At 37.7% G+C, this 26,854-nt stretch overlaps 1 protein-coding gene across 1 annotated transcript in view; it reads right to left on the bottom strand.

Moving 5' to 3' along the window:
- SLC17A7 (solute carrier family 17 member 7) overlaps positions 1-26,854 on the bottom strand; it is a 741,037-nt gene that overhangs the window by 156,958 nt on the left and 557,225 nt on the right. The window contains exon 4 of the mRNA XM_044059515.1: positions 13,047-13,161. Coding sequence (XP_043915450.1) covers positions 13,047-13,161 — 115 coding nt within the window. The remainder of the gene's footprint in view (positions 1-13,046; positions 13,162-26,854) is intronic.

A 26,854-nucleotide genomic window follows, 5' to 3' on the forward strand; every position in this document is an offset into this window, starting at 1 on the left:
CCATTGTGGATGGTAGGCAGTCCTTTACATTTGGATGTGCGAAGTATTTGGATAACAAGTTAAAGAAACTTCTGGAAGGGGAACAGCATATTTGTCATGATTCCTGGGCATTTCTTTCAGCTACGAACAGCTTGAAATTTCAAGCTGATTATGACTTCTTGACAGTTGATGTCAAGGAATTATATACGGTCATACCTCAGGAAACTGGTTTAGTTTGGGTTAGGGATTTCCTTACTAGCAAAGCTATGGATGGTAGGGAAACTGAGGCATTGGTGTACATTTTGGAATTAGTCCTGATGAATAATTATTTTATGTTTAATGGGGATTATTACTTGCAAAAAAATGGGTTAGCAATGGATTTTCCTTGTGGAGCTACTTTTGCAAACATAGTTATGACCCACTGGGAAAAGGAGTTCCTGTTTAAGGATGCCCTGTTTAAGAATAATATCATCTGGTATACACACTATCTGGACAATATTTTTATGGTCTGGAAGGGTGGTTTAGAATTAGCGGAGGTTTTGTTTGAACATATGAATAATTTCACTGAATTTTTAAAGTTTACTTTTGAGTTTAAAGTGGACTCTATTTCCTACTTGGACATCGAACTAAGTAAGGATTTGGTTAATGAAAGATTTACCTCCAAGATTTTTAGAAAGGTCATTTATTCCAGTGCTTTTTTGCACTGGTCTAGTGCTCATCCCTACCATCAAAAGAAGGCTGTTGTAAAAGGGCAGTTTGTTAGGGCATCCAGAATGGTTACAGATGAGGCTGACTTCATTCTTGAATGTAATTTATTAACAGAGATGTTTGTGAAAAGGGGTTACCCACTCCCCTTGGTGAATGAGGTTTGTGCTGAGGTTAGTATTAAAAGAAAGAGAGGGCCTTTTAAACCCCTTTTGCATACTGCCTCACCATTTCGAGATGCCCCTTTTATTGAACAGGTTAATTTATTGGAAGATGGTATGGTCACTTCTTTTTTAGGTGCGGTTGAATTGTCTCTTGAACCTAATTTGAGTGAGGATGTCCGATGTAGTGGATTTATTACTACATTCTCACTTGATGCTGATGACCTCAGGTATATTATTAATAAGAATTGGTGTTTTCTGAGGGAGGACGCATTGATTAATAATAGGATTAGAGAGAAGCCTGATGTTATTTTTAGGAAGGGTAGTAACCTCAAAAATGCCTTGGAAAGTAATCGTGGAATTAATATACTTGGTGGTATGTCAAAATGTGGTTTCTGTCATTTTTGTAAATTTATTAGTTACTGATTCCTTTGAGATGTATGGGAGAGTATACCAGCTTAAGGACAGATATAACTGTTCATCTAAGAATGTTGTGTACATGGCGGTATGTCAAGCATGTCCTGCATTTTATTTTGGAAGGACAGAAAGATGCCTGAAACAGGGCATCTATGAGCATTTGTACAACATTAGGAAGCTGAATTTGAATAATGCCTTGGCTAGGCATGTAAATCAGTTTCCGGTCATGCATTTCTATTTTTTGTCATTGATCAAGTGTTGGATAAGTATAATAGAGGTGGTCCTATAGCCCTGAAGTTAGATGAAAGGGAACTGATTTGGCAATTGAAGTTTAATGCACATTCCCTTCCTGGGCTGAATGATAATTTATCTATAAAATGTATGTTGAAATTGAAATCCTGTTTTAGATGATTATTAATTCAATTTATGGATGTATTTCAGCTTGCTGTATACACTTTGATGTTTATGTACTGATTTTTATATAGCATGAACAATTTTGTGTGTATGTTCCTTTAAGGACAATTTGAGTATGTAATTAATTCTTTAATTGGTCTTTTTGCAGGGATATTTAAATGACTTGCGGTTTTTAACTGTTGTCTGATGAAGTTTGCTTATGAAGTAAACGAAAGCGCTAACTATAATTCCTGCTGGCTTGGTGTGTTTCTTTGTTTTTTGTTTTTTATTAGTTTGTGTTCTTCTTTGGCTTATTACATAATACCAGCATTTCATATTGCAAACAGACTATTTACAGTGATTGCATAAGTAAGCAAGTTAAACAAGTAAAACATAAATGAGTTCTCTTCCTGTAAGAAAGTAAACTGAGTGGTCATATCGAAACAATCCAAATCGAGATGTGAGTATGTGTGTGTGTGTGTGCGTGTGTGTACCTGTGTGTACATGTGTGCATGTGTGTGTGTGTGTGTGTGTGTGTGTGTGTGTGTGTGTGTGTGTGTGTGTGTGTGTGTAAAGTATGGGGTCACATGCTCTTTTTTCCTGAAATGTGGCATCGTTTTGCAGTATATTAGATGTTTATAATAATATATCACTGCTGTGATCTGTGAAAACTCACTATGATGTTATAAGTTCCCTGACACTGAAGAGAACACATCAACAAAATGTGAATGTAATAAGATGTGAATATGATGTTTTTGCAACATTAGAGTGCATAATATTGACTGAGCAGACATCTTTCAGGGGAAGTTCCATTAAGCTTGTCAGCCATAGCATGTGCCAGAAGGTGACTGCACCATGACCAGTATTTCAGCAGTAAACGTATACATACAGTATTGCCCAAATGATGTTGATAGTTCTTTCCCTCTCATAATTGCTTCTGGACTGCTTTCCTGCTTCCACTTTGAGCAATACATTAAATTGCAAGTCAGCTGTAATGCAATTCTAAGCACGCTTTCAGAATCTGAATAATGAATTATTAATGAAGAGTTGTTGTTGTAGATATTTCTGAACACCAACATGGCTTTGTTGCAACATTTCACAGAGGTCTTCTGGTAATGCTTACAACTCGTTAATTCGCTGTTCACCACAGCTATACATGCACAAGAAATGCACATTTCCAAAATGCTTTCCATTACTAGATTTGTATGTGGCATTTACATGTTAAGTTTTGCTTTTGTTCCAATTTATCATAGTTTCAAATCATAGAATTCTGAGGTTAATATTTTCAAGATGTTTAGGGCAATTGGTCTGATACCCTAGGTATGGGGACTTACCGGTGAAAATAATAGTATATGGAAGTACAGAGGACTGGATGCCACAAATGCTGCAGTGTTTGACACAGACTTCGGTTTTGAAATTTTTTGTTGTGAAGCATCATTTTGTGTTCACATTTATGCTGTCACTAAGATATCTTTGTAAAGAATAATATTGCACATATACAGTTCAACGATATCAGAGTAAGCTGCACGTCTTATAGGTGTTACTAGCCCCACAACGGTAAATGGTGCCCATGTCCCATATTTGCTCTTCAGAGCAATGTTACAACACTGCAAACTGAGTGTTTCATGTTAAAGTAGTTGGCTTGTGTCTTCAGTCTGAGCAGACATGCATGGGTGACAAAACAGCAGGGAATTTCTCTGAAAATATACAGTTATTGCACCGTGCTTATCTGACCAAGGAATGGAAGAGCAGGAGTCCTGATTGACTATATGGGTTATGGCCTATTAAGGTGGACTAAAGTAAAAAGAATGCAGCCCAGAATAGATAACATTAGTGTGATACCATACAACCATAACTGAAAGACATTACAAAATCTGGAACAAGCTGATGCATTCACCTCGTGATCACCAGCTATGTTCTCTGTGGCACATTTCCCTACTGTATAATATACTTTGTATGTGCAGTCAGATCATGTGGTACACCTGGTATTATTAGATCTCTTAAAAGTACGCTATATGTGAAGACTGGTAAATGATGTGTGTCCATCGGTCTGCCTACAAGTGCTGTGTCTGCACTCATCGGTCTGTGTACTTCTCTGCTGATGCCACATCTGTCGATTAATACTTCACAAGTACAGTATTACACACTACAAGTGCTGTGTCTGCACTATGCTGCTTGGAAGTTACCCAAGCAGTAGTATATTAAACACTTGGTATTGTTACTGCTGTTGTCTGTCTATGGCAAGTCTTTTGTTTAAAATTGGACTTGAATCATGTGCGTGTAGTTTCTGAATAAGGGTGGTTAAGCCCAAGTTTACCACTCATTTACTGCAAGTCATGTTGGGCTATTAAAGATTAAGAACTGATAGTCGTACCTAGGGTAAACAATCAACAGCAAACTGCCTTGGTCTGCAAAGAATAGTGTTGTCTGAGTTCTGTTCTACAGATGAAATAACTGACAATGCTTGCTGAAGCTAGGATTGAAGTACTTGATGTCTCACAGCTTCATAAGCTGATCTACGTAAATAGATATTCATTTTATATCAGGCTTCAAGCAAAAAGTAAAATGTACCACATGTAATGTGTCATGGCTTATGTCCAAATAACTAAGAGGGAAGTATTTTCTATGCCAGGTATCATGTTGCTCTGCTCACATCCTTGTTACTTACAGTTTCATATTCCACTGATATAGACTCATATAACTGGATGCATCTGATTGATAAAAAGGTGTAGAGAAATTACAATGTCAATGTTTTACTGCAGATGCACAATGTCTTTTTTATTGTACGGTGTACTGATTGGTGATACATCTGGGTTTTGTAGGGCACTGACTTAGCCACAGTACCATATTACTTTAACATTGTAATATACACATCTGTATCTCTTTTGCCATGCTAGTATTAATGGGGAGCTACAAAATAACAGCACAGATGTATATTGAAACATTTAACATCTGAATTGATATCATCCATGGGTCTCCTGCATGCATGTATAGTATATGTATATAATTGCTGGCTATGTGATCATTTAAGAGAGAATGGAAAATAAAATGGAAATGTGCCTTAAAGTTAAAGAAAGAAAGAAAGAAAGAAAGAAAGAAAAAAAGAAAGAAAAACATGATGTTTCTTATAAACTGAATTACAACTTTATTTATTTATTTATTTATTGGCATATGTTTACCAGGAAAGTCCACTGTACCAAACAGAGCCCATTTTCAATGGAGGCCCAGGGAGAAAAGCTCCGCAAAAAAACATTTGGAAAATACAAACTACCATAGAAAATAACATTTAGAGTATACAAAGCACAGAGGGAAAATTATTACAAACTAGCACATTTAGAATATATGAAAACAGCTAAATTAACTTTGATTACATTATAGTACAACTACTGACTGACATTGTAGTATGGGTAAATATCAAATGCATAACAATCATATTATAGGAGGGAACAGAAACTTAAAAATACAATAAAGGCTGTTAGCAGCCTTGTTACAGGAGTTGTAGTACATGAGAGGAAAAGTGGGAAGGTGTAAGAAAGCACCGGTAAGAATTTGACAGAGATTAGAGTAAAGGTGAAAGGTGAAAGTAAATAATGAATAAGAGACAGAAAACAGGAGACAAAGTTGCTAGTAGTAATGGGTGAGCAAGAGAAAGGGAGTGTGTTGAGTTATATATTATTGTTTTTTAAATATTATCCACCAATTTTTTATACTTTATATTTTGTATTGTATTGTTTTATGTTGGTATGGAAGTCACACTGGCTAGTTTGCTATATTATCTATGCACACATTATACCCCGTTGCTTTAATAGATAATTGCTTATCAATTAACTTATTTAACACTTTATGGAATTGGTATTTAAATGGTCTTTGAATTATACCTGCATTATCTGAAGAAGTCAGAGAGCTTTCTCTGACAAAAACGTGTCTAACTAAGTTACAGCTGGCGTTAATATCTACTTTCAATAAACCTTGTTTGGTTGCGGTTTCTGCCTCCGACTGAACTTTTTGGTGTATCGTTTTGGGAATCCTTCAGTCGTATTTCTCCTTTTTGGTTGTTCAGTGTATTGAGGTAGTGTATTTGAGATGGACAAGAGCAGAATATGAGTTGAAGTAAGATATTATGGGAGTAATAGGAGGGCACTAAGAACTAGGTTATGGAAGGAGGAGGCTTCGTGGAGTTACAAATCCAGTTCAAGTGAAGGTTAGTGCACAGAGCTAATTTGAAGGAAACAGAGAACTGTGTGGTGTGAATGGCTATAGAAAGGCTACTCCAGGTTTTACTATAACTTAGGGTATAGTAGTTGACCAGCAGGTAGTTTTGGTTTCTGAATTTGGAGTATGTGCTGCTTTTCTGATTTCAGGGACCTATTGGGATTACAGTGTGAGAATAAGGAAATTAGGGCAGGATAATCCTGTGGTTTAGTACGTATTTTGTGTGTGGTAGTTAATTGGAGATGTGTAAGATAGTTGGGAAATTCAAGCCAGTTTATAATTTTTAGAGGTGTGCAGTGGTGGCTAGAATGGGGTTGTTTGTTGCAAATTTAGCTATTTTGTTATAACATATTTCTAATTTAGTTTTGAAGGAGGATGGGAGATTGGTTAGCAATGGGGTAATATAGCCAAGAGAAGGAAGTAGATATGTGGAGGCAAGTACTTGTTTTGTAGTGAGGAAGAGAGCGGAACATTTTATGTCTATAAAAAACTCCAAGTCTTTGGTATGTCTTGCTTAAGTTATTGTGCAAGTGTTGGCCAGATTTTAAGTTTTCATTAGTTATGACACCTAGCAGATTGGTATGGGTTACTATCTTGATTTCTGTGTTGTTCATGGAGAGTGTGTTGAATTTGGATTTGTTAATGGGATTGTTTTTCTTTGGAGTGAATACAATGATTTTGTTCTCATTGGGATTTAAAGACAGGTGGTTATTGTGGAACCATACCTCTATGGCGGTGAATGCAGATTGAGTGATTTGTTGTAACTGTGTTGAATTTTTGACAGAGCAGATTATAACAGAGTCATCTGCATATTGAACAAAAAACCCTTGTTGAAATGATAAATGGAGGTTGCTGATGAATTAAACAGAAGAGGTCTTATCCTTGGGGGACACCCATGGGATATGGAGTGTTGCCATTTTACAACATGTTCTCTGTCTGATAGGTAGCTTTTGAAACACGTGAGAGAAGGAGTAGATAGTCCAATGTTATTAAGCTGGAAAAGGAGGAGTGAGGGTGAGCTAGTATCAAAGGCTTTAGATAAGTCCAGAAATGGACTTGCAACAATCTTCCTAAACTTCCTAAACTTGCAGGCTTTATTGACTAAGTCCATAAAGGATATCAGGGCAGTTGAAGTACTATGGTCTAAAACCATGTTGATTCTGAGAAAGGATATTATTGTTGAGAAAGGATTGTAGTAGTTGAGTTTGAGTGTGTATACATTTTTTAGGAGTTTGGAGATGGAGGATAGAATAACTATGAGGTGGAAGTTGGAAATATTGGCAGAGGTGACCTCTTTGTGGAGAAATAGGATGAATGCATTTTCCAGAGATTAGGAACATGGGATTCTTGGATGGATCTATTTATGAGTATGCTAATGGAGTAGGCAATAGTTTCTGCAGTGATTTTAGATATTCAGTGGGTAAGCCATCTGCTGCATTTGATCTGGGTTTTAGTTTTAGAAGTAATCTTTGTATAGTTGTTGTTGGGACAGTAATGAGTTTGAATTCAGGCATGGAATAACATTTGGCTAAATTTGTGTGGGAAGATAAGGGGGGCTGGGAGTGAGTGTGAATAGTGGGAGTGCTTTGACCAAGTGTGCATGTAGTAGAGTGTGGAGACTGGGGCTCTGAATGTTGAGAGAGAGGAGTATAGCTAGGAATGATAGTTGTGGGGAGAGGCTGACAGAGTTTAACTGCAATATTAGCTATTGTGTCTATGAAGTAGGGGTTGAAGATGCTTGCCACTTGCTCAGGTGTTTTGTCAATATGAGGGCAAGGGTTACTTTTTGTGCCAGGGTTTAGGAAAGTATTACTGGTGGAGTATAATTGCTTAGGGCTATATTTGAGCTTTTTTAAGCTTTGTATTGTTCTTTCTTGTCATTTAATACCTGTTTTTAACCTGATTACGAAGTTGCTTTAATTTTAATAAATTGGAATTGTTCATGTGTTTTTGCCATAGCTTTCAGGTTATACCTCTGGTTATCATTAGTTCCTTAGTAGATTTTGTTAACAATGGAGCACGATTAGTTCTTATTCTTTTAGTTCAGGAGGGTGCAAGGCTGTCTAATATGTTTAGAAAGGTAGTGTTGAACTAGAACAGGTCATCATATATGGAGAGGGTTTTTAGGTTGTTCCAATTAATGCTTTTCAGGATATTGTTGAAAGTGTGGGGTTGAACCTCTCAACCTCTCAATGCAAGAAATCTGGACAAAGACAAAAATAATGGGGGTAAAATGCTCCCATAAATAGGGACACATTTTAAATATTGCTCATATAAACTTAAAACATTGCTAGAATAACAGGTTTTGCATTATTATGTATTTTCTGAAGGATATGAAGTCTGAAACTCAAATATCTGCCATTATTCAGTATTATTTAGTGACTTCAGTCCTCAATGATTTTTCAAAAAACTGCAGATTTTATGAGGAATAGGTCAAAAATATGAGGCAAAAATATGGACATTCTGCAAAAAGCTGTACAGTTGAGAGGTACTGACATGTTTGAAGTGTTGTTTTTTGTGAAAGACTGGGCAGTTTGAGTAACATAGGCAGGAAGGTTATCACTTATAGAGTTAGGGAGGGTACCAGCTGATGAAATTTTTGTTGGGTCAGAGACTAGGATCCAGCCTACGATAGTTGATTCATTAATTTTACTATTATATCTAGTAGGGGTGGCAATTAGTTGAGTGAAATGGAATAGGTTAATATCAGTGGATGGAGTTTTTGAACTAATGTTTGACCAGTTAATGTTCACATCTCTGAGTATTATAGTTTCATTTTTATAGTATAATAATATATATTATTATATTTATTATTTGCTATTATTATTATTCTAATATTATTATTATTACTATTATTTGATATTATATTATTATGCTTTATTATCTGAAATGTTTCTACTTGCAAGATACCTTCCATAACTTAATATGTTAATATCATGCCTTACTTAATGCGTTAGAGCCATCATTACAGTTATGAATATTTACCTCAGGCTCCTATAGTATTCAGCTATGTTAAACTGACTACATGGTCCTCTTGCTTAGCTTCATCAAAACATTATGGCATTCTACTAGTGGGCACTTTGTGAAATGATGTGTTCTGCTGTTGAGTGTAGTTTGTGACATTATGTGTTCTGTGGTTGTGTACACTTTGTGACATTATGTGTTCTGTGGTTTTGTGCATTTTTGTGACATTATGCATTCTACGCTTGTGTGCACTTTGTGACATTGTGTGTTCTGCTGTTGTGTGTACTTTGTGACATTATGTGTTATGCGGCTGTGTGCACTTTTCATTCATTGATCTGTTTGCACCTCTTATTACTTGCCAAGGCTGCCCACACAGGACAGGGAGTTCTGACATCAGCATGTAAATCAACCATAAATCCTGACTAATTTCACCAAAGGATAAAAAAGAAAGAAGCATCGTTCAAGTCAATCTGCAAAACATACTCTGACTAACCCATATTGATGCACAGTTAAAAGGCATTTGATACTTTTTAACTCTTATTAAGCAAAGGTGTTGCTGATCCTTTTTCCAGTAATGTCAACATTAGGAAAGCCAAACAAATTGTGTCTTCCAAACCAAACCAAATACTGAGGGTAAATCCCCTTCCCATATGATGCATTCCCCATCCTAAGAATGCTGGATGTATTAACTGCTTAACCATAATCTTGGGGATCTGGCATTTTTTCTTCTAAGCAACATGCAACCTTATTTTTACATCATTCATAGTAACATGTGGCAGACCTGACATATTTCAAAATGAAGTACAGCCAGGTGAAAATTCTTAACAATATATTAAAGTTCTACCTTTTTATTTTTCAAATCTGTCATACACAAAAACAGGAAATGATCTATAAAGCAGTGCTTCTTATGATAACTGAGTTAAGTGCATGCATACAAAGCAACCTATACTGAGAAACGCTTATACTTAGAGCAAGTGTTTTATGAAAATAGCCCTTAGTTTTTATATTGCCTAGTGCTTTACCTTGATTGGAGTTTCTTCATAAATACATTAACTGAACTATTGTGATTTATATCAAAAGCACATTTCTGGATATATATTTGAAGATAACCATAAGAAAACATTACAATTTCTGCTTCCAAAAGAGTCGAATTATTCCCAACTTTTGGTTATTACCTTTTAAGCTGTACAGACAGAAACATGTACTCGCCACTAATGTCCCTTATTATTAGTACATGGAGCTTTTAATACCATATACTACATTATAGATAGATAACCAGACCCGCTCTTTTTCTGAAGCATATGCATTGTACCACAAATCAAGTGCTTGGCCTTCAGGACAGCTATACAGTAAATCCATGCTTTGGAAGATTTCAGAGCACAGACACACATGCACACACACATACAAAGGATATCACAAACATCTTAACTATGTATACTTAGTTCTGCCACTATATATATATATATATATATATATATATATATATATATATATATATATATATATACATATATATATATATAATAACGAGGTGTAAAATGGAACTACTGCACTTTCTCTTTCCTTCACACCCCAACAGATGTACCCCAAAACTCTATTTTGGGTCCTTTACTATTTAACATTGTCATCAATGATTTCCACCAAAAGATCCCCAATGCTAAACTGGTGCAATACGCAGACGACTACACTATAAGCTGCTCAGTCAAAACTCTTCCTTTACTAATAAACCTTATGCAAGAAGCCTTCTCCTCCACTGAGTCGTGGATGCTTGGCAATCACCAAGCCCTAAATGCCTCCAAATCGAAAATAATGATCTTTACCCCTTCTAGAAATACTTCTGCTGACAAAGCATCTTTCTCTATACCTAGCCTAAACAAAACAACTATTGAAATAGTTCCCCATACAAAACTTCTGGGCGTTCCTATCGATGAACAGCTAAAATGTGATATCCACCTACAAACCGATATTAAAACAACTCATCAAAAACTTGGTATGCTTTATTGACACAGGCACTACCTTTCTCTGTCTTCTAGACAACTCCAATCTACCACCTATCTCCTACCCTCCCTTTTGTATGGAGCTCCGCTACTCTCTAACCTCCAATCATCCATAAAATCTAAACTTTCCTCATGTTATAACAAAATTTCAAAGTTTGCCACAGGATCCAAATCCTCTACTCACCATTGCAACTCCCTACATGCTCTAAACTGGTTGGAACTCCCAAGCTACCTAAATTTCATTCAACTATAACTACAGCACACAAGCTAATTTTCAAAACTTGTAACTGTCTATCACTCTCCTCTTCCCTAAAACTTCACCAGCCACACAGAACACTTAGATCCACAAATCAGAACCTCTTAGAACTTTATAAGCCTTTACATGCACCAGGGCAACTTCTACTATCATTCTCCCTTGCCAGATTATGGAACTCTCTTCCCCCTTGCATTAGGACTACCCCTAACCTACCATCCTTTAAAACCCTACTCCACTCTCACCTCTGCTCCCTCTGGGAGTGCTCCTGTATCCATCCTACCTAATTCCTAATACCTATCCCTATTCTATTCTACTCTAATCTCTGCCACTGTTTCAGTTCATCTCTCTAAATTTCCTTTGCCTAAATATAAGTAGTGTATTAAATGAACATAAAGTTATTGTTTTTGCTAATATCTTATAAGTGATTGACTCAGCACAGCTCATATATTTCAAGATGTGTAAAATCTTGCCTTGCTGTATATTGAATGTTGAACTGTTGTTCTCATATGCTGTACTAATACATTGTATATTGTATATTGTCTTTCTGTCTGGAGCTTTTCTCCTCGGGCCTCCATTGAAAACGGGCTACACTGGCCCAATGGACTTTCCCGGTTAACAAACTGAAATAAATATATATATATATATATATATATATATATATATATATATATATATTTTTTTTTTTTTTTGTTACACACACACACACACACACATATCTATATATCTATATATATATATATATATATATATATATATATATATATGTGTGTGTGTGTGGGTTCACTACTTCTTTAACTCGAAATACTGAAATCTCGAATTTCAATATTTTGGGATCAGAATGTCGAACCATCAAAATAACGAAACATCACAATCATGAACACTCACAACCTCGAGCCTAACAAAACACACAGACATAAACAACCCTCCCCCAAGACAAAAAAAAACACTACAAAAACAAAACTGATAGCATCACCATAGTTTTCAACAGGGGGGCAAGCCCCCTGCACCCCTCACACACCCCTACTTAAATATACCAACTCCGTGGTCGCACTAACCCAAACAAAAAGGAACACACACCTTCCCTGATTAACCTTATGCTCCCACTACAGACAAACATATGTAAACTCACTAATAACACACATACAAACACACAGTACGCATGTACAAAAATCAGCACATTCACAGTCATGCACATACACTCTCACCCACCTACCCCAACCTACTTGTACAACTCCCCACAATAACTAAATATTAACACATTAACAGTAAAACCCTTAAAATATAAACACCTACCTGAATCTCCATAAAGACACGAACATCGCCTGGCACACCACATAACCCTTAAAGTGACAGCATGCACTAAATAAAGCACCAAAGTAAGCACCAAAGTAAATCCATCACAGATTCGATAAACCAAGATTTGATAGAGTGCAGTTTTGAAAAACTGCACTTTTGACATTCTGGACTCGAAATACTGAAATTCAAGATTTCAGTATTTCGAGTTAAAGAAGTGGACCCATATATATATATATATATATATATATATATATATATATATATATATATATATATATATTAATTTACTTATGTTATGAAATATTTTCTAATTGTTTAACATACAACCCAACAACCCAATCCACATAGCTAAACTAGATTGCAGATGCTTGCATGAAAACATGTTATGGAACAGTCTGTGTGTTTTTTAAACCAAAAAGTACTTACAATTCAAAACTTGAACGTATCCCCCTCCCCGTCTTCTGTGCAGACTGCAGAATGTAGGACTGTTTGAGCATTCTGCTAGTTTATGTTTCATTTTACATTTCTTTTATTGTAACTTATCACTGGCTCCATTGCTGTTTTTATTGTTATTCATTTTTAGTTTATAGCACCATGTATGTATTAGCATTACTTCACTCAATTGCAATAAATCATAAAAAATAGAGAGACTTAGAGACACCTTACCTCTACCAGGCCTTGCATTATTCGTACAAAGATTACACACCCATAGTGAACCTTTGCAGCAGATGGGATGAGCATATTTAGTACAGATGTAGACACAATGGCGAAGCCAAACACTCTATGAACAATTAAGGAGAAAGAGAAAATCAAATTAGATTTTATAAAAAATATTTCAAAGGGAAATTAATGCATCTGTTAAGTAACATACTGATGTGGTGTGGAAGATGTTGCTTCTTGTCGAGAGCTCTCATACAGTAGATCAAAATGCCCTTCCTCCATCATATAAATAAAATTAAGTTTATTTTAAATGCTTTTGCCAAAGCACTGTACAGATTTTTTTAAGGAATTCAAAGGCAAATCAGTCACAGAAGAGGGAAGCATTTCCAGTATAACCCTTACTCAATTCTCATTAATGAATCCCCATGTTTATAACATCTTCACAAAGATACAAAAGGTACAGGAAGCAGCATTTTATATTGCCTAATCAATGGCAGTTCTGATCGTTTCTTGCAGTCTGTATATTATAATGCATGTTTACCGTTATGAGGAAGGATCTGCAAAGCAGCATCAGTTTCCTTCTTAGCAATGACATAAATTAGACGTACTCTTAATTCCAACATACAGAATACCTACAACCTCTGAATTATATTCAGTTTCTGCTGCACAAAATAAAATCTAACTGCCTCCTAAGTGGTTCCCATCTCACATTAGCCTGGGGGATAAATTGGTGATCTTTTGACCCAGGGGGTGGTATCATGTTAACATTCGAGACTTTGTTGTGCCTCCTCTGGCAGGAGCTGTATATTGCTCTCATCAATACACCACTTCTTTGTCAAATCTAATATAGAAAATACATAGCAGCTCATATAGTTGTCCCCAGATAGTAAATATTGTCCATTCAGTACAGTATACTGAATCCCCACTAACATAAAAGGTTATGCACCATTGCAACTCATGTTCTCAAGTCCTATACTGAGAAAATACACTTGGAAAATACAGAAATTATTACCATTTATCAGTTTGGTATGTGCCCAGACCCTGAAACACCAAATGACATAAACACGCCCTGTATTACTTGTGTATTTTACTCAAAATCATTTGGAACAAATCGGACAAAAAAGAATAAAAGACTACAGACTCTAAACCCTAAAGTCATGATGTACATCTTTCCAAGAACCATGAACATGAAAAAGAAGTGTCACAATCAGCTTTGATGACATGCTTATATGGGGCACTGAATCAGTCTTCTTTTTATCAGCGTGTATATTTTCTAATATTCTTGCTCGCACTCTCCTTTCAGTCTTCCTCCTTAAAATGAGTCACATTTACCTTCAGCAATATAAAATGTTTATTTAGTACAATATAAAAGCTTTCTTGCTGAATAGAAATACCCTTTTCCAGTTTCATGATATATAAAACAAAATATACCTTATCAAATGAGAAAGCTTTACAGTTGCAGCATTTCCTGGTAGCTGTTTTATTTGTGTTATACTGATTTAAAAGGCCACACTTCATCACTCCAGGAAGATTACTGCTTTGTTTTATAGCTCACTGAGCTGACCCATTATTTAATATAACTCTATGTTCTGTAGCTGCCAAAAGTTCTATGATGAATAAATCCATATTATCTCTTCTAATGAGCAGGATTTATAACAATAACATTTGTAGAAAATGTGTTGTAGAAAATGTGTTTACTCACTTTGTTGCATTTAAACACAACTTTATTGTTCTGTTGCCCCTACCATGTCTCCTAGACTTTTGTTTCACTATAAGTAAAGAATAGGACCTACTAGTCTTGCTTCCTTTTCATCCATACAAATATTTCCCAAATTTATTTAACAGCATTTATTACTTCATAACTTTTAGTGGCAAGTCTCAACCTGGTTGAAATGTATTCTAAAAGCACATGGTATACTCTGAGGATTTTTTTTTAATTCAGAAGAAGTACATGTCTGCCCTGAAAGTTTACCTTTATTGTTTATTAATATTGAACATCCTGGATAGTGGTGCCCTGCCATATTTTGTTTTCCATACTTAACAACATCCTAAGCAAAATAATGGAGGTACACATAATGGGGTTTCTCCAAAAACCAACAGAGAAAGTAAATAAATTGTATATCTCTTTCATATTATGAAATCCGTTCATTTTTTCCAAGATTGTGAATATCATTCGTGCCTTATATTCCCAGTACCTAAATTTATCAATGTGCAAAATAAATACAATTTGCTAACACGCCAGAGTAGTCTCAGTAAGACTAAGCAGAGAGTTATGAAATCCTTATGAAATAATTTGAATGTTTCTTATAATGCTTTTATAATGTTTCTCCATTATTCTGCATCTCTTTCGACATTCAGGTTTAAAAGCCCCTTTTGCATCTGTTTCCCACCTTTCCTGTGACTAGTCTAGTCCAGATACAGATTTGCTGTATCCAGGACTGTTTGTAAGTTTCTGAGCCCACCAAGCCTTTCTGTGATCGAAGGAAGCATTTTAGCTTATCAGTGGGAGTAGGTAGCCTATCTACCAAAAGATCCAGGTACAGATTCTTAGTTTTAGCACTTGAAATTGCTTATTCAGGCTAAGCACTTGTTCAGAACTTGTTGTTAGCACTAAATAAGTTACAAATTACTACAGCACTCAATCTTCCCCTTTACCTAGAGGAAAACAGTTTTTGTACTTACTTTCTTCACTTGCTTAGAGAAAAACAGCTCTTATACTCACTTTCTTCACTTGTCTAGAGGACAGTAGTTTTTTATTCAGGCATGCCCATGAGTTCTTTCCTGTCTATCTGATGAATTTGGGCATCTTGGAGAAATGTAGCAATTGCCTCATGTACACAGACAACCCTCTCCTCCTACCGCTCAACACCACAACCTGTGAGTGATCCACTTATCTAGCCAAACTGGAGGTAAAGCTCTCTCCAACCAAGACTGAACTTGACCGTCAAGAGGAGAAGGTAAACTCATCACATAGTCCCACTAAACCTACACCACCAAAATTCACACATAGAAACACAAAACAGGCTCTCAGTAATAATCTGCTCAAGCAGCAGAGACCTCCAAAGCAGAAACGCAAGCAACCTCCACCCCCCAACACAACCCAAATGATACATAGCCCACAGACTCAGTGTGCCAATAAACCACAGCCAATAAGGCAAAACAATGTACCCAACACACTAGTCATAGGTGACTCTATAGTCAGGCACACTGATTTCCCACTCACCAGGCTAAACAAGGAGAAGGTTACTGTCAGCTGCCTGTTGGGTGCCAGGATCCACCACATAACCCACGCACTCAGGTCACTCCACAACGAGTACAAATATGACTCTGTCATTGCCCATATTGGTGTGAACGACCAGAGATGTACCTCCCTGGACTACATGAAAAGAGACATGGAAGAGCTTTCCAATCTTGTAGCCAAGGCAGGTATGACCCTAGCCATGAGTAGCATCCTGCCATCACCCAGAATGATACCGCAGTACAAGGACAAAATGATTGACTTCAACAACTGGCTAAGCTTCTGGTGTCATTCTAAGGGGATCTCGTATCTGTCTGCCTGGGACAACATGGTAGACAGACCACGATGCCAGAGATGGCCTGCACCTGTCGCCCCTGGGATTCCGGATAATGGCAAAGGGTCTTGCTACCCCTATAGTGCCTTTTTTAGGCAAGGTTCAAATGACAAATTCACCACCATAACAGGAACAGGAAAGCAAAAACTGAGGGTAATGCTACTCAACCCTAGAAGTCTAAATCTCAAAATGCACTCACTCGAGGCACTCCTTAAAATGGAGAACATCGATATCTGTGCAGTGACTGAGACCTGGTTCAAAGCTCTAGACAGCACCCCTTCATTATCAGGCTATAACTCATACCACACTTTTCGGCCATCTAACATGGACCAGAACACCAAAGGTGGAGATGTGTCCATATTCATAAAGGATATCCACACCTCCAGGCTAGTTGCGCAGCATAATGCATCCAAGGTTATCCAAGAGCAACTAACTCTGGGCAAAACTGCAGTCCAAATTATAGCTTGCTACAGATCCCCCACCATGTCCCAGGATTCCCACTCCTCTTTACTTGATATACTGGAAAATATTAGGGTTCAACCAAATACCCTAATAATGGACGATTTCAACTACCCCACCATTAACTAAGAAAATTACTCATGTACCAACTCCTTTGCTCAACACTTTCTGGAATTTATAAATTCCAATGCCCTGGAACAACTTATCCACACCCCCACCAGGGGCAACAATATCCTAAACCTAGTCATTACCAACATGAGTGACCAGTGTTCCACACTTGAAGTCAACTCCTTGTTGGTCAGATCCGACCATAAGCTAATCACCCTAGATATCCGCATCTCGCTCCCACCCACCATTAAGGAAACCATGGCAAAAAATTCTCCAAAGCCAACTTCATGCTTCTTAAGACAGAAGTGGTGAACATTATGACACCCATGCAGATGGACAATACAGTTATGACTGCTGAATCCTACACAAATGCACTCTATAAGCACTTACACAAGTGCATGGATCATGCTATCCCAAACAGAACCAAGATGCTATCCTCCAAAAAAAGAAAGCCAATCTGGTGGTCTCCTGCCATAAACAAACGCTACAACAGAATGAAGAAACTGTTGCAAAAGAGAGTAAAATCCCATGAGTGGAGGAGCTCCCTGGTCAGCCTCAGTAAGAAGCTGAGATCCCTTATAGGATCCTCCAAAGCTAGCTACGAAAACAAAATCACCACAGATTCTAAGGTCAACCACAAAGCATTCTATAGCTATGTCAAGAATCTCAATGGCAACACCCATATCTGTTCTGAGTTACAGCACAACAGCACGAAAATTACAGAACCAACTGATATTGCCAACATCCTGGCAGATAGCTTCAGTGCTAACTTTACCCCCCTCTCACCCCGTAAAGGGCCCATATCTATACAGGAAGAATGCAGAGTCCCTGTAAGCACATCTGTTCAGGTAAAAGCTGCACTCTCTTAAACCAAAAATACAGCATCCATGGGACTGGACAACATCCCGGGCTACATTTTACATGAACTTCAGAACGAACTGGCTCCCCACCTAAGCACCATGTTCACTCATAGTCTCACATCAGGCTTTGTGCCCACTGAATGGGGCACAGCAACAGTTATCCCAATCCACAAAGGGGGAGCCACCACTGATCCTGGGAACTATTGCCCTGTTTGCCTGATGAGCCTGGTCTACAAGGCCATGGAACGTATCATCATGGAACTCATAAATAAAGACATTGGTAACCTCCAAACTCTGGACCCCACTCAGTTTGGGTTTGTGAAAGGCAGATCAGTCCTTCTGAACCTGATAGACTTCTTTGAGGCAGTCACCAAAGCTGTAGACAAGGGTAAGGTGGTTCACACACCCTATCTTGACCTCACCAAGGCTTTTGACACCATCCCCCATTCTGTAATTATAGCTAAACTCACTAAACTAGGTATAAATCCCTACATCACAAGATGGGTTGCCAACTGGCTCACTGACAGAACCCATACTGTAAAAGTTGCAGATTCCAAATCTGACTTCAAACCACTGACAAGTGGAGTACCACAGGGTTCAGTCCTGGGACCTCTCCTATGAACCTATGAACCTATAAAGTACAGGCTAACACAGAAGGACTCTGGCTAATTAAGGTCGCAGATGACTGCAAACTAGGAGCCATAGACGAGTCCCCAAATGATGTGGACATCCTACAGAAGGGCATCACTGAGACAGATGCCTGGTGTCAGAGGCATGGCCCCAAGCTCAATGCCAAAAAGTGCTAGTCATCCCCTTTGTTAAAAACTCTGTACCCATGAACTACCACATAGACGGCAGTCTACTTAACGCCATATGTGGGAGAAGAGACTTTGCATCCCAGGTGGACAGTAGTCTCTCCTTTGATAATCACATCACCACAGTAGTCAGGAAATCCTTCTATGTGGCACACCTCATCACAAAAGGGTTCTTATCCAGGAAAAAAGAGGTCATTGTTCCCCTCTACTCGGCACTCATTAGACCCATTATAGAGTACAATGCCCCTTTTGGAATGTACCTCACAAGACATCTGCAGCAGCTGAAAAGGCCACAGAAATACCTCACAAAGAGGATTATTGGCCTCAAACAGATGTGCTACACTGACTGTCTCAAAACACTCCAGCTTTACTCTGTAGCATATCGCCTATTCTGAGGAGAACTCTGCCTAACATAAAGCAATGTTAAACCCAGAGCTGTTGGAAATGCTACACCTAAAGAAATCCCAATCCCTCTGAGCTGCATGCTCTTGGGACTGAAACTGTGTCACCACAATAAACAGGACATGCTGGAGGGATAGATTCCTATCCCAGAGGCTTCCTATACTCTGGAACAAGCTACCCATCTATGTCAAGCAAAGTTCCTCATTAGCACTCTTCAAGAAAAATCTTGATGAGTGGATGAGAAATAGGAAATACACCCCGGGGATCACTTCTGTGGCTCTGCTCATCACAGGCGCAGGAAATTAATCTTCTTGGGTGGCGTAAGCCAGGGAACCTTGTCAGCTAGGCTTACTTAGGCCCTTGGGCTGATAACCTAATACCTACCTATGAGTCTATAAAAAGTTTAATGTTATTTTACAACCATGATGAAATGGTACTGTACTGTACATTAAACTCCTGTGATGTAAAAATGCATATTATTAGAGTACTTATGTTTTTGTAATATTCATGTCATCTTGATCCAGTTCACAACAAAATGTAATTTGCAACTTGATAAGATGCTTCATATACGACTCAAAGAGTTTAAGACATCACAGAAGCTCATGGATTTTGTGACTATATTGCTTAGTAGTATCAGATAATGCACCATTTAGGGACCTGTGACTGAAATATAATTAATAAAATATTTCTTGACCATTCAGTGGCAAGCAAAGGACAAAAGGTAAGAATGTTATTGGTAAAATCATGATACACAGCTTTTATTATATTCCAAAGTTACTTAACGAAGTACATTAACATATGAAGGAAACACATGAAACATAAAGAATGACTATAGAAGCTCCTGTTATACCTTGACAGAATACAAAAATATATATATTAGAATGAATACAAAAAATGTTATTACATTTGATGTGTAGAGAAGTTATGCTAATGACTCAGAGAAAGCAGTAGATGTGCACTGAAACATTCATTTTCAGAACACCAGCAAGATGAAATGATAATAAACAATGTCTGAAACACAGAGGGGCAAAAAACATTACTTTTTTTTTTTTTGCAGGGGGCAATCCTCTTTCCCACTCCCCAAAATGTTATTTATAAAAGAGGTGATGTAGAAAATGAAGACTTGCAGTAGTTTTTAAGATGCAAAGACATTATAATAATATTTAAAAAAAGAATGGTATGACAATAAAGGTGCAAAGACACCTGTCGCTTTCAAGCAATAAGAATGAATCTATACAGCTAAATGTTATAATACCAAGTGAAAACCTGGCAAATGCTAATTATAAGATTTATGAAAGATAACAGTGCAAACTGGTCATCTCTGGTTTTGGTAAAGATGGATAGATAGATAGATAGATAGATAGATAGATAGATAGATAGATAGATAGATAGATAGATAGACAGATAGATAGATAGATAGATAGATAGATAGATAGATAGATAGATAGATAGATAGATAGATAGATGGATAGAGAGAAGGGAAAATAGGTGGGTAAAGGAACAAATAAGGAAAAGGGCAAAGGAAGATAGTTCACTTACACCTGGTAGCATATTAGCTTTACAGAAATTATTATGGCAGGGAATTTTTGGATAGAAAGGGAAGGGTGACGTTGTAGGTGGGGTAATACTGAACTCCAACCTTGAAGAGTAGGCCTGTTACTGGTAGCAAAGAAGGGGACAGATTGTACTGACATTACTCCATTTGTTTTTAAATTACTTTATTAGATAATAAATGGAGTTGGGAAAACAAGGATGAAAAGAGTAGAGAAAATGTTACAGTGAACTAGGAATCTTCATCCTTCTGCTGGTGCGCTTTGAACACTCCCATCTTGCAAAGCAAGGAAATAATCCATTGTATAATGTTGGGTAATTGATGGACGCCTGCAGCGAAAAGGGATATGAAATAGAAGAGGACTTGGCGGTGTAAAATAGGGTACACTAAAGTGAATGGATATAAGCTTAGATAGAAAAACTCTTGGAGACATATATTAAAATGATGATATTTTAAGATGAAATAGAAAAAGGGTAAGTAAAGGATGCATTGTAATGCTGAAGGAGGAATAAACACATACAAGAGAAATAAAGCACGGGAGGGGTACAGAGAGGAAAGAAAATAGACAGTGGCCAAAAAATCTTAGAAATATGAGTTAATCAAATGTGATATCCATAGATGGAGAAAGCTTATGCCACAGATATGACAGAAATGCTGGTTATAGTCACTATAAGATGTGATGTAATGGTAACTGGATAGAAAATAAAAAGAAAAGAAAATGTTTAAAAGTAGGAAAGTGATAGGTTAAAACTTTAATTATGAATGAATCCAGTTTCACAGCAGAAAAACAATATAATGACTTGGAGAAGAAGGTGTGGTAGAGATATTAGCTCTCAGGCTGGAGATGTAGGCAGGGGAACCCTGAAGGTTGTTTATGGATTGTACATCAGTGGGTGCAGGAAACAGTGTATAACAACCGATCTAGGAGCCCCATTACTAAATGGGAAGACAGGAAGAAATTCATAGTGGTGGTTGGCCTATGTTTCAGTAATTAGTGGTGGATACTAACTTTCAAAGGGAGAGACAAATTACAGATGCACTACTGGAAATGTTTGGGTGCAAAAAGTGGGAAATTAAAAAAAAAACATAACTTGGGAGATATGCTCCAGTCACAGCATGCTGAATTTTACTAAACATCCTCAGTGCAGCAGTATTCCTTGCCTCAAGGAAGATCCAGAACTATATATTAGTACAACTGCTTAAAACAAAAAGTAGTTTCAGACAACTATCACATGCAGGAAGGAGGTACAATTACATGTTTCCCATATACCAGAGTTTGCATAAAGAGGAGTGGCAAGGTAGTCGTCCAGCTCATTAATTGACTAGAGTGGACATGTCGGAACGTAGTAAAGGTAACTAGGATACATGGAAGGCAGAACCCAATTAAGACAGGCAGAAGAGGAAATAAGGGAGATGGGCAGAGTCAAAAGACCCTAGTAGGAGCACTTTAAGTGGTAACCATAAGGAATATATGCATAGCATCCACCACCAAAAATGAAATACTGCGGATACTTTAAGTGGTATGACAGATACAAGGAAAGAGCAAGTAACTTAACCAGAAAGTGCTCCTATATCAGCCCTGAAAAGTGACCCTTGAGTTCAGTGGGATTACCTGATTAACGAATGTTTAGAAAAAAGGACTAGACCAAACACTGAGAAGGGACAAAGTCAGTAGATGCAAGAGAAAAGGTAGAGAAAAAAGGAGTGAAGGATCTAGTCAAGAAGATTAAGAGAAATGTAGAATGCAAGGACCAGCTTTTAGTTGAATAGTCAAGAAGATTAAGAGAAATGTAGAATGCAAGGACCAGCTTTTAGTTGAATAGTCAAGAAGACTAAGAGAAATGTAGAATGCAAGGACCAGCTTTTAGTTGAATAGTCAAGAAGACTAAGAGAAATGTAGAATGCAAGGACCAGCTTTTAGTTGAATAGTCAAGAAGATTAAGAGAAATGTAGAATGCAAGGACCAGCTTTTAGTTTAATAGTCAAGAAGACTAAGAGAAATGTAGAATGCAAGGACCAGCTTTTAGTTTAATAGTCAAGAAGACTAAGAGAAATGTAGAATGCAAGGACCAGCTTTTAGTTGAACAGAAGACTAACAACAAAAGAAGATGTGGACAAAGGAAACATAAAGAGAGTTTCTTAGAATTGAGAACGTGGAGTAAAAGTACTGACCACAAAGGAGACAGTCCAGCAATCTCAAACAGAAGGGCTTGTATAAAATGAAGTATAGGACTGCAGGTGTAGCACCATGGAGACGAGAGAATGAAGGTCTGGTAATCAGAAACTGAAAATGGGCCAGTAAATGCATCAGAGCACAGTGGGAACAGGAGGTAGATGTTTTTCTCATGAAAGTGCAATTGATACAATGGATGAGACTGCTCAGAATGTGCAACAAATGGATGGCGAAGTGACAAGAATAACCCGGAATCTGGATGCAATTTACAGTAAATCTGTGAAGATTTAGATCACAGATTGTAACTCCTGCCTCAGGGCTAAGACCAGGGAAAACATGTTGAGTTTATTTGGTGACTGAGTGAAGGGATGTTGAAGATAATCAGTCTAATACCATCAATAAAACTCTATTTAGTTCTGGGAGTGACAGTCTTCCTGAAATTCATATTCTAAAGATATACCTTATCGATTATATATTTAAACTGAAATTCATAATGTGAGGCGAACAGTATGACAGAGTGGCAGTTGATGAACAGCAAAAAGAATCAAAGAAACAAAAGTGGGTTGAGGATTAAGATGAACACAGGCATGGGGTGAGAGAAGAATTAATGGTGTAAAAATAAAGAGGAAAAGTATTTATTTAACATCTGTTTACCGGGACAGTCTGTCTTGGACAGAGCCCATTTTCAGTGGAGGCCCAAGAAGAAATGTTCCAGTTGCATGTTTTTAGAATGTGGGAGGAAACAGGAGCACCCAGAGAAACCTACGTGAATGCAGGGGGGACATGCAGACCCCACACAGAAGGCACCCTAGCCAAGATTCAAACTGGAGTACTTCTTCTTGTTATGAGGAAACAACGCTAACCACTGCACCACCCAATGAGTCTGATGACAAAGGGACCAAGACAGGTATGGGGTGTGAAGGGTCATAACGAGCAATGCCAAAAATACAAGTAACAAATTGTAAAGCCGGAACTGGTTTCAGTCAGTGAACTGGTAACACTAGTTAGAAACACAGGCCAAGACTAATCAGAATGCATATATTCCTGGCCATCATATCGGGCAGAGGAGGCAGTAAAAGGGGAGGACAAAACCATTAACTGCAAGATAACTGAGGATGAAGGAGAAAAAGCTGAAGAAGATGAGGCTGATGAAGGACCTCAAAAATGACCTAAGTGAAGCTCTAATAGGGTCATAGTACAAAGAAAAGAATGAGGAAGAGCTGATAGTTAACGACAGCTACTAGGCGCAAAAAGCAGAAATGAGAAACAAGAAACGACAAAGAGGAAAGCATTGTGAAAGAAAAGCAAAAGCCATGTTTATAAGTGGCTTATTCTTAGAAAACTAGGCTGATGCTTCCCTACGTTCAGATCTTGGATAGAAAATTAACTAATCAAAACATAAAGCAGGTGGACTTTGCCTTACTATCACAGGACCACTCTTTGTAAGAATGGCTGAATTGGTGGCCATGACCAAAAAGCAGCCCTGTCTGGCGGTGTTCACTCCACTGTCTTGTTTGTAATGGGGAATGATGAACAGACAGATGAATGACATCAAGGTTTAGTAATATAAACCGATCAGTTAAACCAATGTGGCAGCAACATCTGATGCAATATTACAGGGACAGAGAGAGAGACAGACAAAAGGAACAAGCAGTTTGTGGGTTAAGATTAAGGGAAGTATAAAGGTGTCCATGCACAAGGATCAGGGCAGAAAAAAGGCAACGACATGGACAAGAAATCAGTGTGATTAGCAGATAACAAGTATAAATAATTCCAAAATCTGAAAATGAAAGAGGAGTATATAAAAAGAAAGGCAATGAGTCTAAGGGAAGTACCTTAAAATGGGTCACAAAGCTGGAGAAGTTAGCAGAATAAATCAATGAGAGAGATATGATACATTCTTCAGATATTACGAATTGATGGTAAAGCATATGCTCAGAATGCTGAATTAATAAAATGCTAATTAATTTTTTACTTCTTTCTTCAGAAAATAGAAGGAGGGGAGAGAGGCAGAAAGAAACAGATGAAGGGAGAAGAAAATACACATGGAAAGCTATAATCTCCTATTTAATGATATTGTAAAGAAAAAAATGATTAAGTAATTTAGACAGGACAATGTACATTGCCTTGATATCCTGAGAGGCTTAGCAGGGACATTCGCAAGTTCAAATGCAGTGACATGGTTGCAAAATTGGTGATTCTTATAATGGCTGTCAGGCTGTTCTGCTTGGTTTTACCTTTTTACCTCTTTCTCTTCCTCCTGCTGGAATGCTGGTCTATATGGAGGCTGCTTGGGCTATGCCGTTAATAATAATAATAATAAATAATATGGTCGTGCTAGGAAGTTAGTGCTCTTCCTAGCCCTATCCACTGCTGAGGTCTTCTGTAATTGCTACACAAACCAGTTCAAGCAGGAGGTCACAATACCACTAGGTACCTGAATAAAAATGTGTGGACAGTTGACAGATTTACATCTAGTTAAAACTAGCAATAAAAATGTGATTTTTGTTTATTTACTTCAGTAGAAGGTACAGGAATATCAATGTGATGACTTTTTTAAGTTAAATTAATGATAAGATTAATAAGTGAATTGGAACTTAAAGTATTTTATTCACTGGTGTTATCATCTCTTCAAGATATCTTAACTGGTGAACTTTTAAGGGTAATGTAAAAGATTCTTTCAGGCAACTTTTCATTTCAAGTTGAAATAAAATGAAAGAAAACCAGCTTCATGGTTTAGTAAGCTGAAGCCTTGATTCTGTACCAGACGTCCAGGATGCACAGTACTCCAAGGTGCTGAATAAGCTGATGAGGAAAGACTGGATTGAGCAGCTAACACAGGCTCTCACATGCTGGTGAGGGAAGCAGTTTCACTTACTGGTGTCCTGATACTTGGTGGACATTGGGGGACATTGTGTGTTTACTAGCAGCAAATGGGCTGTGTTCAGGGTGGGGGGGGTATGTACACTGCGTGATGCATGCTGACACCAACTGTATGAGTATGAATGACAACATTCATGTCCAAGAGGCTGACATTGTAAGCAGAGCTCATCAGCTGGGGTTTAAGTTCACTAGAAATCCCTGTCAAAAGCCTGGATGTCATCTGCCAGTGACTGCTCTTGCAGTTTCACCTTTCTTCGAAGTGACACGCCACCTAAAAAATCTATAAGAAATAAGGTAAAAAGGTAGAAAGAAGAGTTTGATGATGCCTAATGCTTATTTACATTTCAATCTGTGATGGTTTGAAGTACCAGAAACACTGATAGAAATTGTGCAGGCTATGCACAAGGACCCAATGACTTAAGTATGAACAGTGTTCAGTCTCACAGAGGGGTTCCCAGTGGGAGTGGGTGTGCATCAGGGGTCAGCTCTGAGCCCATTGCTGTTCATATTGGTGGTGAAATACATTAGAAAACAGGTTGGAGGGGACATATCAACAAAGCTGCTGCATACAGAGGATGTGGCATTACTGGCAGACTCTGAAATAGAACTTTAGCAAAGGGTAGGGGGATGGAATGCAAAACTGAAGGTTCATGGGATGAAACTGAGTACAGATAAGACAGCTGCAATGGCAGCAAATGGGGGAATTCAGAATGAGAATTGAAATAGAAGGAAAAATAGTGGAACAGATTAACAGCTTTGAGTATCTGGGAAGGGAGGTCGAGCAGAACAGAAGTCTGACCAGGGAGGTCAGAGATGGAATCATAGGGGTGAAACTAACTGGCTCATAGTGTCAGGAGCAGTGCATGAAAGAAGAATGTCAAAGAAGTTGAAATGTAAGGTGTACCAAACAGTGGTGTGACCAGTACTACTGTACAGTACAGAAACCTGGGCAGTGAAGGCAGAGCAGGTGAGGAAGCTAGAGGTGATGGA

Source organism: Protopterus annectens, chromosome 17.part0 (assembly GCF_019279795.1).
Source record: "Protopterus annectens isolate FY-2018-M chromosome 17.part0, PAN1.0, whole genome shotgun sequence".
Lineage (NCBI taxonomy): Eukaryota > Metazoa > Chordata > Ceratodontiformes > Protopteridae > Protopterus > Protopterus annectens.